This window comes from Callospermophilus lateralis, chromosome 19 (genome assembly GCF_048772815.1).
Source record: "Callospermophilus lateralis isolate mCalLat2 chromosome 19, mCalLat2.hap1, whole genome shotgun sequence".
Taxonomy (NCBI): domain Eukaryota; kingdom Metazoa; phylum Chordata; class Mammalia; order Rodentia; family Sciuridae; genus Callospermophilus; species Callospermophilus lateralis.
Window position 1 is genome coordinate 28,404,395 of NC_135323.1, and position 14,209 is coordinate 28,418,603.

Genomic DNA, 14,209 nt, shown 5'->3' on the forward strand with positions numbered 1-14,209 from the left:
GAAGGTCACAAATTAGAAGGCAGTCTTGGCAATTCAGTTAGACCCTGACTATAAATGGGCTGAGGGGGGCTGGGGATGTAGCTCAGTTGGGAGAGTGCTTGCCTCACATGCACAAGGCCCTGGGTTCAATCCCCAGCACCACAGAAAAAACTGCTGAGAGGCTGGGGATGTGGCTCAGTGGTAGGGCACTTGCCTAGCATGTGTGAGCACCACATGTGAATAAATAAATAAAGGTTCATCAACAACTAAAAAAACATCAAGGGTGGGGGTGGCAGGGGATGTAACTCAATGGTGTTACATTGAGGCGCTGGGGGCACTTGCTGAATCCCCTGGGTTCCATCCCCCAGAACAGCAAAAGGGGAAAAAAAATCTCTGGATGGTCAGCAAGCCTGTGGAAAGGTGCCCGTCCCCCAGTGGCTGCGTGGAAGAGACACTGGTCAAAACCACTTTAAGACAAAGTAGCAGCGGGTGCTCGCCCAGTGCAGGGGGAATGTAAAACAGCTGCTTTAGGGAACAGGCAGTTCCTCAAAAGGGGGACCATGTGACTGGGCAGTTCCACCCCAGGGATCTACCCAGGCTAGGATTACTAGATCATGGCCACACAAAAACATGTTTGCAAATGTTCTTGGCAACAGTATTTGTAATAGCCCCAAAGTAGCACCCAACGACTGATGGATACTTATGTATCTGTGTGCAATGGACATCAGGGATGCTGAGGGGAGCCAGATACAGCCACATGCTGTGTGATCCCATTGCTGTGGAATGCCCATCACAGGCACGTTCATGGAGACAGCAGGCAGATTAGTGGTGGTGACAGCAGCCTGACAGGAAGTGACTGTTGAATGCATAGTGTACGCTTTTGGGGTGATGGCGTTTTGGAATTAGTGGCGATAGCTGCACAACCCTGTGACGATTAAAAAACATCGAACCAAACATGGTGACGCAAGCTTGTCATCCCGGCAACTTTGGAGGCTGAGGCAGGAGGATCACATGTTCAAGGCCAGCCTGAGCAATTTAGTGAGACCCTGTTTCAAAATAAAGAATAAAAAGGACAGGGGATTCAGCTCAGTGGAAGTGCCCCTGGGTTTGGTCTCCAGTACGAAAAGCAAAAACAAAACCACTGAGCTGTGAATTTCAGAGTATGTGAGTTCTATCTAAAAATATATATCTAAGCCGGGCTTGGTGACGCACACCTGTAATCCCTGTGACCTGGGAGGCTGAGATGGGAGGATTGAAAGCCCCTGGCCACCCTCAGCAACTTAGTAAGACCCTGTCTTTAAGAAAAAGGGGGGATGGTATGCTGGGAATGTGGCTCAGTGGTGAAGCACCCCTGGTTCAATCCCCAGTACTAACATAAAAACAAAGTGAATTAAATAAGTGCAGGGCTTGTCCGTCAGCTGTCCAGGGCTCCACGTCCCTTCCCGGAGTCCAAGTCCTCCTTTGGACAAGGGAAAGAGAGCCTCACAGGTATCAGGGCCCAGAGAAGGCAGCAGGGCCAGGGAGGCTGCCTGGGGGCTGGAGCAGGCAGGCTGGGGCTGCACTGCCCTCTGCCCCCCACTCCTTCCCTGGGTGGGGCTGGGAGGTCAGAGGGAAGCTCCTGGCACTCAGGGTGCAGGAATCTCAGACATGCTGCCCTGCGTCCAGGTTTCCTGAGGCTGGCCCTCCTCCCCAGGGCTGGGAGGCTGGGTGGGGCCCCCTTCCTGACATAGGCTCTGGGCCTGCCTGGTGGTCATCTGGGGGCCCAGAGCCCAGCCAGCCCCCTCCCCTTGATGGGCTGGACTGCTGGGGTGGGTGCTGGGCAGGGAAGCATTCCCATTTACAGGTCTTTCCTGCCCTCCTGGCAGCCTGACTAACCAGCTCCTCCAGGCCCAAGGTGCTGGGGGTGGGGTGCAGCCGGAGCAGCCAGACCAGCCCCTGAGCTCCCCTTGCTCCACTGGCCACCATGGGGCCCCCCAGGAGGCAGCCTTGCCCTTGCCTGCTGCTCCTCTTGGTGCTGAGCTGTTTCCAAACCAGCCTGAACCTGGGTGAGTCGGGGTCCTGGGATGGATGCACCTGGCCAGACCCGAGGTGCTGGGGGCACCTGCTGGGGAGATTGAACCCGGGAGCCCATCCGGTAATCTCAGGGCAGTGGGCCTCCAGGACCCTCATGCCCTTCTCCACTGCTCACCCTTGTCCCCCATGGCTACAGAACGGATCCCCTACAAGCCACAGATAACAGCCTGGAACCTGGAAGGGAAGGTCACGGCCACCACCTTCTCCCTGGAGCAGCCACGCTGTGTGTTTGATGGGCACGCCAGCGCCAGGGACACCATCTGGCTGGTGGTGGCCTTCACCAATGGTGTGTGGTGCAGGTCGGGGGCCTGGGGAGAGGGGTGAGGGCCCAGAGAGAACCCTTCACCAGTACCCCCAGTTGTTGGGTGCAGCTGGCAGCGGTGGGAAGGGTGGATGTGGGGAGGGAGGTGAGGTGGGCTTCAGGGGAGGGGCTGTTAGGAGATGGCAGAGTCTGTTTTGTCTGGACTCACAGGGAGGGGGGCGGCGCAGGTGGTCAGGGCTGAAGGTCGTGGCCAGGTGGCTGAGGGTTGGTGGAGGCAGGACTCCTGGTCAGCAGAAAAGACCTGTCCCTCCCTTCTTGCCCCTGTCACCCTCCATCCTCCAGCCTCCAGGGATTTCCGGAACCCGCAGACCCTGGCTGACATTCCCGTCTCCCCACGGATGCTGACCGATGGCCACTTCATGACGTTGCCCCTGTCCCTGAACCAGCTGCCCTGTGAGGATCCAGTGGGTGTCAGTGGAAGCTCCCCCTTGCTGCGGGTGGGCAATGACTTCGGCTGCCACCAGCAACCCTACTGCAACGTCCCCCTCCCTGGCCCTGGCCCTTACAGGTGGGTGGTCCCCCTCCACCCTGCCTGCCTCCCCCGCCACCCCCACCCCCCCCACCCCCCGCAGTCCACTGCCCTGGGATTGGGCTGCGCCCGGGGAGGAGCTTCTGGGGAGCCAGGGTGCAGAGCCGGCCCCTCCCACCCGCCCTGCCCAGTCCCAACTGCAGGGTGGCACGAGCCCCTCCCCTTTCCTGGTCTCCATTTCCCTCCTCTGGAGGGGTGGGCAATAGTGCCGTGCCATTGGGTACCAGGCAGAAAGAGGCCTTTCCAGAGGCCCCGGAAGGGAGGTGGGGACCAAGGCAACTGGGATCTCAGTCAAGGTGGGAGGGGGCTGCTGTGGCCCCTGGTTCTACCCAGGGGGGCAGTTCAGGCAGAAGAGATGGTTCCCATCCCCTTTTACTGAGGCACAGTCAGGTGGCCTGTTGAGGTCGTGATGGAGTGTCTCCATCCTCCCTGCTCCCTCTGCCCGCTTCGGCCACCCTTGCAGGGCCACCGTCCCCAAGCCACCCCCGCTGGGCTTCTAGCCTTACTCGGTGGGTCCCAAGATGGTCTAGAGTTCCTACCCAGCAAAAACACTGAGTCTGCCCACAGAACCTCTGGATTCTGCACTCTGGGCAGGCCCTGACCAAGACTCCCCGCCTTTGGCCTGGGCGCCTTTGTAAGAGGGTGCTGAGACCTTCCTCCCTGCCCAGAGCCACTGCCCAGGTGGATGGGGTCACATGCCCAGAGAGGTGCAGGTCACATGTCCAGAGAGGCCTCGGCAGGTCCTCCTGGCAGGGCCAGACTACCACTGGTACCCGTGCATGAGAAGGGCCCCACCCAGCACAGGAGGGCCGCTGGGGACTCTGCCGAAGGTGGCACCGTGTCCAGGGCAGTGGAGCCCTCTGAGTCTCACCCCTGCTCCCTGTCTGTAGTGTCAAGTTCCTCCTGATGGATGTCGGTGGCACACCCACAGCTGAGACCGAGTGGTCCGATCCCATCACTCTGCACCAAGGTAGTCCTGGGTGCTGGGACTTCCTCTGTCCTCAGGGAGCTCGCTGCCCTCTCTGGGCCACCTGCTCATCTTCTGCAGGGGCACTGGCTCTGCCAGTCCCCAAGCGTTTGCCAACCCTTGGGTGCCCCACCAGCTCCTGTCACAGGCAGAAATCTTCCTCTTCCTGTGGGACCCAGGCCTGGGCCTCCTTTCCTGGGTGTGGGGGAGAAGGGATTGGGCATGAAGACCGGAGTCAGCATCAGGGCTGGCTGGCTGGGGGTGGAATGGAAGGTTCTAGGGGCTTCTCTGAGCAGGGCCCTGAGGGTGAACACAGGCCACCAAGCACGTAAAAAGACCAGAGTGTCTGGGAAGGGAGTTGCCGGGGAGACGGCTGCTAAGGCAGTTGGGGTGGGGATCTTGTCATCGGAAGACCTTGAATTGCTGGGTTCCAAGGAGCAGGTGATATGGTCCTCCGGAGGTCTGCAGCCACTCTGCCTGCCATGTGCAGGGCAGTATGGGGCAGGGGTAGGGACAAGCCCAGCAGGTGAGCCCAGGGTCGGGCTGGAGTGACAGGTGCCTGCTGAGATGAACAGACGGGTGGGCTTGGGAGGCTGTCTGGGTTCATGAGGTGTGATGGTGGATGGGGAGAGAGGGAGGTGACAGAGCCCTGTTGCAGGGAAGGCCCCAAGCTCCATCGACACGTGGCCGGGGCGGCGGAGTGGCTGTATGATTGTAATCGCCTCCATCCTCTCGTCCCTGGCCGGCCTCCTGCTCCTGGCCTTCCTAGCAGCCTCTACAGTGCGCTTGTGAGTGGCAACACCTCATGGGCCCCTCTCTCACCCACAGCCCTTCCTGGCCCTGGCCCTGGCGCCCAGAAGCCTCCTGTCCACACTGTGGTTGGTTCTCGGCTCCTTGCAGGGAGGGTGCGGGAACTGCACCTGTCCTTCTGTCACCTGGGAGGCCATGAGGATCCAGTAGTTCCCCTGAGGACTGCTTTGTGGGCCTGCCTCCCTCTGGCCCTGTCCTTCACTGGGTCCTCTGCCAAGGCCCCTCTCTCCTGAGCCTTATATTTCTCTGTAAGCTCGTGGGTGTCTTAGCAAACTGGTGCCAGCATAGGCAGTCAGGGTGGTTACCTGGAAGAAGCCAGTTCTAGAAAGGGCGGAGAGGGAGAGCCGAGGCTGTGGAGCGAGGGTGTGGGGAGGGGAAGCAGTCCCCCACCCACAAGGGACACAGTGCCTCTTCCTCCTCCCCTGTCCAGCTCCAGCCTGTGGTGGCCCAAGGAGGCCCCTGAGCATCTGCGGATCGGCTCCTTCATGGGGAAGCGCTACGTGACCCACCACATCCCGCCCAGTGAGGCTGCCACACTGCCTGTGGGCTGTGAGCCTGGCCTGGACCCTCTCCCCAGCCTCAGCCCCTAGCCTGCGGCCTGAGTCTGGGCCTTGTGAATAGGGAACAAATGCAGGGAGCGTGTACCCCACCCCTGTGCCCACAGGCCTCCTGGGGCTCCTGGCCTCTCCCCAGCATGCTCCAGCCTGCCAGGACTCCCCTCCAGCAGCCCCGGGCATCTGGAAGTGACTTTAGGAGGGGCCGTGGTCAGGCTGGGCATCTGGCCCCGCCTCTGTCCCTGTCTCTGTTCTGCCTGACCTATGAGCACGGCTGGAGGCACGTGGACCGGCAGCCCCAACCCAGAGCTTGCAGACCTCAGGAGCAAACCTTGGAGAACCTGGCTCTGCCCTGGGTAGAGCCCAAGTCACCCTCTGTCACAGCCTTTAGCTGCAGCTAGGGTACAGCCTTCAGAGGCATCTCTGCTGGCCCTGGATACTGGCTCTTTCCAAGGGTGGGAGTCACCTGCCAGAAGATCAGACAGTGTTGATGACATCACGACTATCCAGCTACAGATTCCGGTCACCATTTCAAATCCCTTTGCACACACAGATGGCCACACACGCATCCATTCATCCCACATCATTCATTGAGTACCTGCTGAATGCCGTGCACAGTGTTAGACTCGGGGACTCAGGAAGAGCAGGTTCCCATCTCGGGGAACTCCCTGTTCTGAACCTCAGACCACCGCGTGTCCAGAGGTGACTTGTTACTGTTGTGGGGTGTCATGCCCTTCGACTTTCACTGGATCCCCACTCACACATCCTTAGATAATCACCCCAGAGGACTCTCCGAGGCCCTCAAGACCCCTTCATCAGAAAGGTTGCAATGCAGACTCCCAAGCTTCTGTCCGCGAGGCGAGTGGTTCCCGCCATCGCCACACGGGGGCGCCGGCGCGCCGTGGCCAGGTAGCCGAGGGCCCGCGCGCATGTGTGCTCCTGTCCCCCGCACCAGCCCTGCGACCCCAAAGCCATCTGTGGTCGCCGGGGCTTCCACTGGCCAAGCCAGAGAGCGTGCGGGGCAGTCCCGCTGCCGCCTGAGCGCCTACTCTGCAGGTTTCAGCCCACACAGCGGCGGCGATTTCCTCCAGGAGAGCTGAGCCTCTGTGACAGGCGCACGCACTCCGTCCATCTGCTGCACCCCACCCTGTGTTCCCTGGGCGCTGCTCCCGGGCCTGTCTGACCGCGGCTCCCAGCACACAGGCCCTTGCCCGCCTCCTTTGGAGGTGAATAAATGTAGTCTGGCTTCTGCATGACTGGAGTGACGCCCGCTGGCAGTGGGACGAAAGCACGTGGCCCCAGCCCCCCCCCCCCCAGGAGGTCCCTGGATTGCTGTCCCTACTGGTGCTCCATCTCTCAGGCCACAGAGAAACCCATGCATGCGTTTCAGGCAGCAGCAGTCCATGCTGGGTGTGTGATTCCACTCAGCTGCTTTCTCCCCAGTCTCACCCTCCCATGGGAAGTCTTAAGAAGCTCCTGAGTCCCTCATCTCTGAGGTCTGTCCCCCATCCTTCCTGCACCCCACCAGCCACAGACCTGCAGGTCTGAATGGAGGCAGTTTCAGTCCAATGCCCTGGTGGCCTGAGAGACATCTGGCCCTGGAGCCAGCCCCACTGGGTGACAACTTTTGAAACCCGGCCTCTGTGGAGCCTCTTGGGAGGGGTTCAAGGTCTCCTAGACCAGCTAGCCCAGGCAGAGTCCACCTCACACTGCACTAGCCCTGGAAGGTAAGATAGGGAAGAAGATGCCCTGCTAGCGTTTGACATGTGAAAAGATAAGTGACCCCTCCCAGACCCAAAGATCAGCTAGGAGCAAGAATAGCCAGACTCTGCCCACCTGGGGTCCTCCTGAGTTGGGGCTGGCCTCTGTGTGGATTCCAGGTGCAGCCCCAGCGATCCCTCCCCGCGAACAGCCTCCCTGACCAAACAGATGTGGCAACAGCATGGGGTGAGGACTGAGGGGTAGCCCAGGGGAGTTCAGGGGGATACTGACCTCAGCTGAGGGTCAAGGGGGCTTCCTTGGGGTCATTTCCAAGCTGAGTCTGGAAGGGCAAATGGAAGTCAGTGGAGCACAGCAGAGAGAGCTACTCAGAAAGACCAGTTGTCACTCTTGCTGTGGCATGGATGACGCCAGGGGGTGGCAAAAGACTGAAGGTCAGAAAGACACAGGCACGAACCCGCAGGTGAAGGGGCTGGAAAGGAAGGGATGGATTCCAGAAATACTCAGGTGGCCCTAGAGTTGAGGGATGAGCGGGAGGAAGGAGGCCCTGCCGGGGTTTCTGTTAAGGAGAAAGGCGTGAACACAAAACCTAGGCTCATAGGCTCTGAGATGTGGGCACGCCACCCCAGCAGACCCTGAGAAGGGGCTTCTGGGAGTGCCATCCTAACAGCCGGGGGTGGGGGGGGACCCACAGGGCATTAGCAAGTCGCTAACATTTTGCAAAGGTAGAAACCTACCTTAGGACAGTTGGAAGCCACTGTGGGAGGCCACTTGACCTGGGTGTTCTGACCCTGGCTGTGCCCACAATCACACCACGGCATCCCAGAATCCTGGACCAATGCCCAGGCACAGCGGGGCCCTGGGGAGCTGGGCCAGGGCCTCCTGCCCCCGAGTCACATGCCAGAGGGGCATCAGTAGGACCTGAGCCCAGGCTGGCCAGCTTGGGACAGCCTTAGGCAAAACACAGAGAGAGGACCATGACATTCAAAGAGACTTTTAGTTAAGTGGCGTTATAAGTGCTTCCCAGGATTGTATTTGAGGAAGTGCTGTGACATCCATTGGCCCCAGACTTACTGGCTCAATGGTTAAAAACAAGTGCATTATGAAAAAGGAAAACATCCAGAGTGGGAGGGGGGTGGTGACTCGCAGATGACTCATCAGGCCCCAGATCAAAGGAACCAGGACAGGGCAGGCAGGGACAGGCCATCTGGACCGCCTCCCTCACCGGCTGCTGCCACCTCACCTCTGCTCGCTCCACCATCAGTTCTCTCATCCCCACAACCCCCGGCCAGTCAGCCACCCTCTCTCTGGCTACACTCCCCACCCCCACACCCATTAGCCTCCCATCGTCCAGGGAGGCCAGACATGTTATATGGCTGACCACGTTGAGTCTTTGCTTCTAACTTCCAGGGACTTCATGCAGCAAGCACAGAGTCTAGATTGGTCATCTCAGGTTTAAGGGCCCCAGGGCCCCATCCCTTGCCTGACGTACAGACCCTTGTTTGGCTTCTAGTGCCACAGGACCTTTGCACATGTTTCCCTCCCTTTGTAGAACACTCTCCACTCCACTCTACATCCTTGAGTCCATTCCTCAGCTCCACTCCGGCACCTCTTATTCAGGAAGGCCCTTCCTCACCCCTCAGGTCTCCTAGATAGCTGAGCATCTTTCCCTCCGAATTAAATTTTGCATTTTGTAAGTAGATATAAAACCGAGACTTTTGGGGGGTGCTTGGGATTGAACCTTGTGCACAGTCAGTACACCCTCTACCATTGATCTACGCCCCAGCCCTTGAACTGTGAGTTATTGTATTATCAACTCCATCTGGGAGGGCAGAGAACACCGGTGCCATGTTTGCCCACCAGGGCCCTCACAGAGCCGCCCCCTAGTGGATGCATAACTGTTTGCTGACCAAAACACCTTTTAGAAAAGGACAAAGCAGTGGGAGGTGGCCGTTGTCCAGCCAAGCCCCAGAGAGAGGCCCGGTGAGAAACCAGACCTGCTCAAAACTTGACCTTGGACTTCCAGCCTCCAGAACACACATTTCTGTGGCATAAGCCGCCCGGTGTGAGGTCTTTGGCTATGAGACTGATACACCCCACATCATGCTGTCCTGAGGCCTGGACATCAGCAGAGGTGCTATGCCCAGGACGGTGTCAGCGATGGAGATCGTGAAGCGATGGAGACTGTGAGTGACAGGTGCCTTCCAAGCAGAGGGAATTGTGTGTGCAAAGGTTTGGGGCCTGGGGTGACGTGCTGCCCAGGCCAAGGGCCTGGCCCTCACCTGCTGCTGGCCCTGACCCAGCCGTCTGCCCTGCCCCCGGTTGGAGAAGGGGGAAAGCACCTGCAGCCCTGCCTGCCTCCCCCGCGCAGCCCCTGCCTCCTCCTCGAGAGTCGTCCTGGCTTCTGGGAACAGGACCCAGGCAGCAAGACGGGGGCAGAGGCTTCTGTCCTTGGGCCTCATTTGCTGTGTGAGCCCCACCAGGCAGCTGGGCTGATCTCCCCTAGCCTCCAAGTCCCCTCCGTAAAACGAGTGTCCACCCCAGATTTCGAGCTCCTTTTAGATTCGCCCCTTGGTCTCAGCCTCCCTGAAACTCCACTCCCTGTGGGTGACGCAGGCCAGAGGAACCCAGGGGAAAGAATGCGTTGCCCTTGGCAACCATTTTTCTCCCTGGCTTCTCCCCCTGAGGGACTGAGAAGAATGTCCCATGAATCATCCTGGCCTCTCCCTTTTCTTCTCCAGCCCCCTCCTTTTGTCCCCCAGTGGAGGTGGCTCAAGCTCTCCAAGGGGGAGGGGGGTCTCCAGGATCCTCTGGGCTCAGGTGTGTTGTCCCAGCCCCCGTGCCTGGAGTCCTGCCTGAGGCTCAGGCCCCAGCCCTTGGGGCCAGGGCAGTGGCAGAGCTCCCAGGGCAGGGAAATGGGGCTGGGGGCAGGGGCAGGGGCTGAGAGTGGAGTCAGATCACTGGGTGCCTCTTTCTCTGGGGTCTTCTGCAGGCAGAGCTGGGGGCTCTGATCAAACCCAGAAAGTCCAGTGTAGGGGAGTGGGGGGGAGGGTCGATGCGGGCAACACTGGCAGTGGTGGGAGCCCAGGGGAGGCCCCTGGCCCAGCCTGGGGACAGGACACATGGGGGATTTGGTGACATAGAACTAGAGACTTTGCTGAGCTTGGAGTGGAAGAAGGTAGGATCCGGAACCACTGTGGGCTCACTGAGTGACGGCCTGCCCGGATGAGGAGGTGCAGAGCTGGGGTTGGGAGAATAAGGAGGAGACAGGCCTGGGGCAAGGCGTGGAGGGCCCCCCCACGCGGTGGCTGACCAGTGCAAGGAACGCCCTGGTAGGGAGGGCAGGCCAGGACGTGGTGTGAGTCAAGCCTGGGGAGCAGTGTTGCCCCTGGATCCCCCACCCAGATGCTCCTGGGGTTAGGGCTGCTGCTGGGGTGGCTGCTAGGTCTTGTGTTCCACCCTCTTTTCCTGATGGCACCGCAGGAGCCAGTGTCCAGCCACTTCAGTGTCAAGGGCCTCAGAACTTCAAGGAAACCTCCAGCCATGTGGACCTTTTTGCAAGCTCAGACTTCTGCAAAACACTGACATTGAAAATGAATTTAGAAAGTCTTTGCTGCCACCATCCTGTCTCACCCTGACCGCTGCAGCAGCCTTCACCCTGGGCACCCCGGTAGCTATTACCCCTGAATTGGATCGGAGCAGACCCCAGGCCCAATGCAATAGGTGATTCTCCTCCAGAGCCTTGGGAGGGAACATGGCCTCACTGGCACCTTGATCTCAGACTTCTGGCCTCTGAACCTGTTTCCAGCCACCCAGCTTGTAGTCATTTGTTACAGCAATTCTAGGAGACTAGCGTAACCCAGCAATGATCCTTCACTGCGGCAAAAGGGACCCTGTGTGTGTGCACGTGTGTGTGCGTGTGTGAGTGTGTGTGTGTGTAGCACTGGGGATGGAGCCCAGAGCCTTGCACATGCCAGGGAAGTGCTTTCCCACTGGGCTACATCCCTGACCCCTGCTAATTCTTATGGGCCATGGCCTTTCTCTGCTCTGACCCTGCAGTACTTCCTTCTCATGGCCAAAGCCACAGTTCTGACAAAACTTGAATGGCCCCATGCCATCTGTACCATCCTTTGACCTTGCTGACGGTACCTCTAACCATTTCTCATGCTCCCTAACTAACCCTAACTATGCTAACCCTCCCTAACTAACCCTAACTATGCTGACCCCAGCACACCCACCACGACCAAGATGCTCCTTCCTCAGGGGCCACTGTGGCTTATTCCAAGAGTGGGTCCCAGCAAGCATATCCACCCATATCCACGTGCATACGGCACTGCCCTTCAGGAGTGGCCTCCCATGCCTTGCCCCTGGCTTGAACAGTGGCTTGCTCTGGCCATGATGTGCTGCTGCAGGGATGCCTAGTCCATAAAGGCCTCCCGACTTCCAGTTTTTCCCTCTTAAATTCTTGTTGCTATGTAGAGAAGCTTGGGCTGGACCCCTGAGTGATAAGAAATCTCATGAAGAGAAAGAGGGAAAGAAAATTAAAAAACAGAGAAAAGGGGAGAGACCCTGCAGCACTGGGCTGTTCACTCATCCCAAACACCACGTCAGTGAAGCCAAGGTCAAAGCCGAATTTAGCTGCATGAGCTGCCCAGACTGATACCATATGGAGCCGAAGAACCACCCAGCTGAGCCCAGTCCAACCCCACAACAGCTGGAGGTGATCAGATGCCACTCTTTGCAGGCTTAGAGTTTGGGGGGCACTTGGGGAACCAGGGCTTTGCAGTTGCTGAGCCTGTCACTGTCGAATACTCTCCCAGGTGTTCCATGGATGTCCCTTTCCTGGTTCATATGCCACCTTGGCGAGGTCCCAAGAACTCCTTGCCTAAGATGGCCCCTGCCTTCCACCATGCTCACCTCCTAGCCCTGGGTTTTTGTCTCCTTGGCAGCTGACACTCCATCTTTGCCTGAATTTGTTCATGTAATGGTGGTCCCTCCCCTTGGGGGTGTCCACTCCATGAGGGTGGGACTTGGGTTCTGTTCCCTGAGGTACCACTGCGCTGGCACGGAGCAGGGCATCTATGACTCTGTGAAAGTCGTGAATGGATAAGGTCCTGGCCTTTCCCAGCCCCCAAGTTCCCCTCAGAGCTCTCTGCTCACAGCCTGGGCCCACAGAGGTCCTGGCACCTGGTAGACCCTCCATAAGTCATGGGAGATTTATCAAGGAAGCCTTCCCCTACTGGAAGGAAGGGCGTTCTGGTTTAGGATCCCAGGTGCCTCAAAGGTCTTTCCCTGCTGACAGGAGCGCCTGGTGGAGTGGGGAGGGACTGATAGCGCTCCTTCCCCTCCCTGACCAAAGCCCAGGCCCTGCATCCCTCTCCCTGCTCATGTGTGGAGACTCTTGACCCTTGGAAGGCACAGTGTACCCTGGGCACCTCCTCCAAGCATGGGTGTGCTGGTTGCCATGGAGATGGGGCCTTGTTTGGTGACCCCAAAGACTGGGCGGGCCTCTGGGAACCTTTAACTATCTTCCCTGGGTGAGGTGTGGGGAGCCACATCCTACCTCATGAGTCAGTCCCAAGGTGCTCGGCAAGGCAGGTCCTAAAAAAGGCTTGGCACGGACACCCTCTTGGCTCCTCCTGGATGCTTAGAACCCACTCCCTTCACACTGGTACTCACTGGACCTGGGGACATCCAGACCCAGGGGGGAACGTTGACACTGGTCTTCTGTCTGCTTGATGCTGTAAAACAAGATGACATCCACCTGGCCAGACACACAGAGCAGGACGTAGGATACACAGACATAGCATAGGTCAAAAGTAATAATCAGGCACAGCTATGTGCCAGATCTTAAGTCCAGAGCTGAGGATAGGGGTGGGCCTGGGGGGACAAACAGGTCTGACCTCTGGCCTCAGTTTAATGGAGAAAAGAGGCTCTCACCAAATAATGCCATAGCCACCGAGTGACTTGCACCTACTTTTTATTTTTTATGCTTTGGTGCTGGAGATTGAACCCAGGGATGCTTCACTACTGAGCCACACTTCCAGCATTTTTTTTTTTTTTTTATTTTTCATTTTGAGACAGAGTCTTACTAAGTTACTGAGGCTGGCCTCAAACTCACAATCCTCCTGCCTTAGCCTCCTGTGTTGCTGGGATTACAGGCATGTGATACCCTGCCTGGCTCCTTTTTGTTTTATACAGTGATTGGATCACTGCCTGTGAGGTAGAAGAAAACAAAAATAGGTAGGAAGGAGACAAAAGGAGATTATAACTTCATTCTAAAAGGCTCGGGCTAAAATTCCTAACACCGTCATTGCCAGCAGCACCCCTAGCCCTAGTGCTCCCAAATTTCTAGGAAATCTACAAATCTTTAACCACAATTTTAAAGTTAACTGGAAACTCGCCCTTATGAAAATTTGCTCCGTGCCCTGTTAGTCCATGAATACATGTATTTTTAGAATAGATCCAGCAAAAGGCAATTCAGAACTTAGAATTCTGGGCACTTTCCCAGTGTCATCTACTGATCAGATAATGGGAAAGACTCAACCCAAGGGACCTGGAAATCGCCAAACCACTGTATGGTCTTTTGGTCACCAGACTCATCCCTACACACCTTCCCTTGCCCACCCTCAACAAATTTCCTGTAAAAGGAGAGCCTGAGGGCTGGGCATGTGGCTCAAGCGGCAGCCCGCTCGCCTGGCATGCGTGCAGCCGGGGTTCGATCCTCAGCACCACATATAAACAAAAATGTTGTGTCTGCCGAAAACAAAAATAAATATTAAAAAAAAAAAAAAAAAGAAGAGCCCGAGACTCCAAAAGCCCTTCTCACCCTGGAGATGGCCCACATGCTCCCTTGAAAGTGTACTTCTCGCTTTCCTAAATAAACCTCTGTGCCTCGATATCTGGAGGGTCTAGAAATTCTTTTCCATCACGGATATCAAGGACCCTGATATCTGGAGATGAAGTCCCCCTCTCCGGGACCTGGACGGACACCCTTCAGGGAGGACACTACTTGTAGAATTAATTCACACCCCAAACTGGTTCGTTGATCCTCCCTCTGTGGGGCTGGACATCAACCCAGGGTCTTGCTGGGGCCAGGGCCACTGGGCCACCCCTCAGACCACGTTGATCAAATCACCAAGGCTAGAGAACCTCAGGCTGCGGGTGCTCTGTGCTCCTCTGTCCCGTGTTCACTTCCTCCTGTCTCCCAAGGTTCTTGGCAAAGGCCAGTCTTAGGGTTCTATTGGGAAGAAGAG

At 57.6% G+C, this 14,209-nt stretch overlaps 1 protein-coding gene across 1 annotated transcript; it reads left to right on the forward strand.

Moving 5' to 3' along the window:
- Positions 1-1,942: 1,942 nt before the first annotated feature.
- On the forward strand, positions 1,943-5,270 carry Upk3b (uroplakin 3B). The gene is made up of 6 exons (XM_076840687.2): positions 1,943-2,024; positions 2,189-2,338; positions 2,657-2,882; positions 3,794-3,873; positions 4,529-4,658; positions 5,111-5,270. Exons 1-6 carry the CDS (start codon positions 1,943-1,945, stop codon positions 5,268-5,270), a joined length of 828 nt encoding a protein of 275 aa, XP_076696802.2.
- Positions 5,271-14,209: the final 8,939 nt, after the last annotated feature.

What these genes read in the sequence shown, in the direction of transcription:
- Upk3b (XM_076840687.2), top strand. Translation starts at nt 1,943, where the DNA reads ATGGGGCCCCCCAGGAGGCAGCCTTGCCCTTGCCTGCTGCTCCTCTTG. An exon ending in CCAAACCAGCCTGAACCTGG is followed by an intron (nt 2,025 to 2,188) that starts GTGAGTCGGGGT and finishes CCATGGCTACAG; the next exon opens with AACGGATCCCCTACAAGCCA. An exon ending in GCAGCCTCTACAGTGCGCTT is followed by an intron (nt 4,659 to 5,110) that starts GTGAGTGGCAAC and finishes TCCCCTGTCCAG; the next exon opens with CTCCAGCCTGTGGTGGCCCA.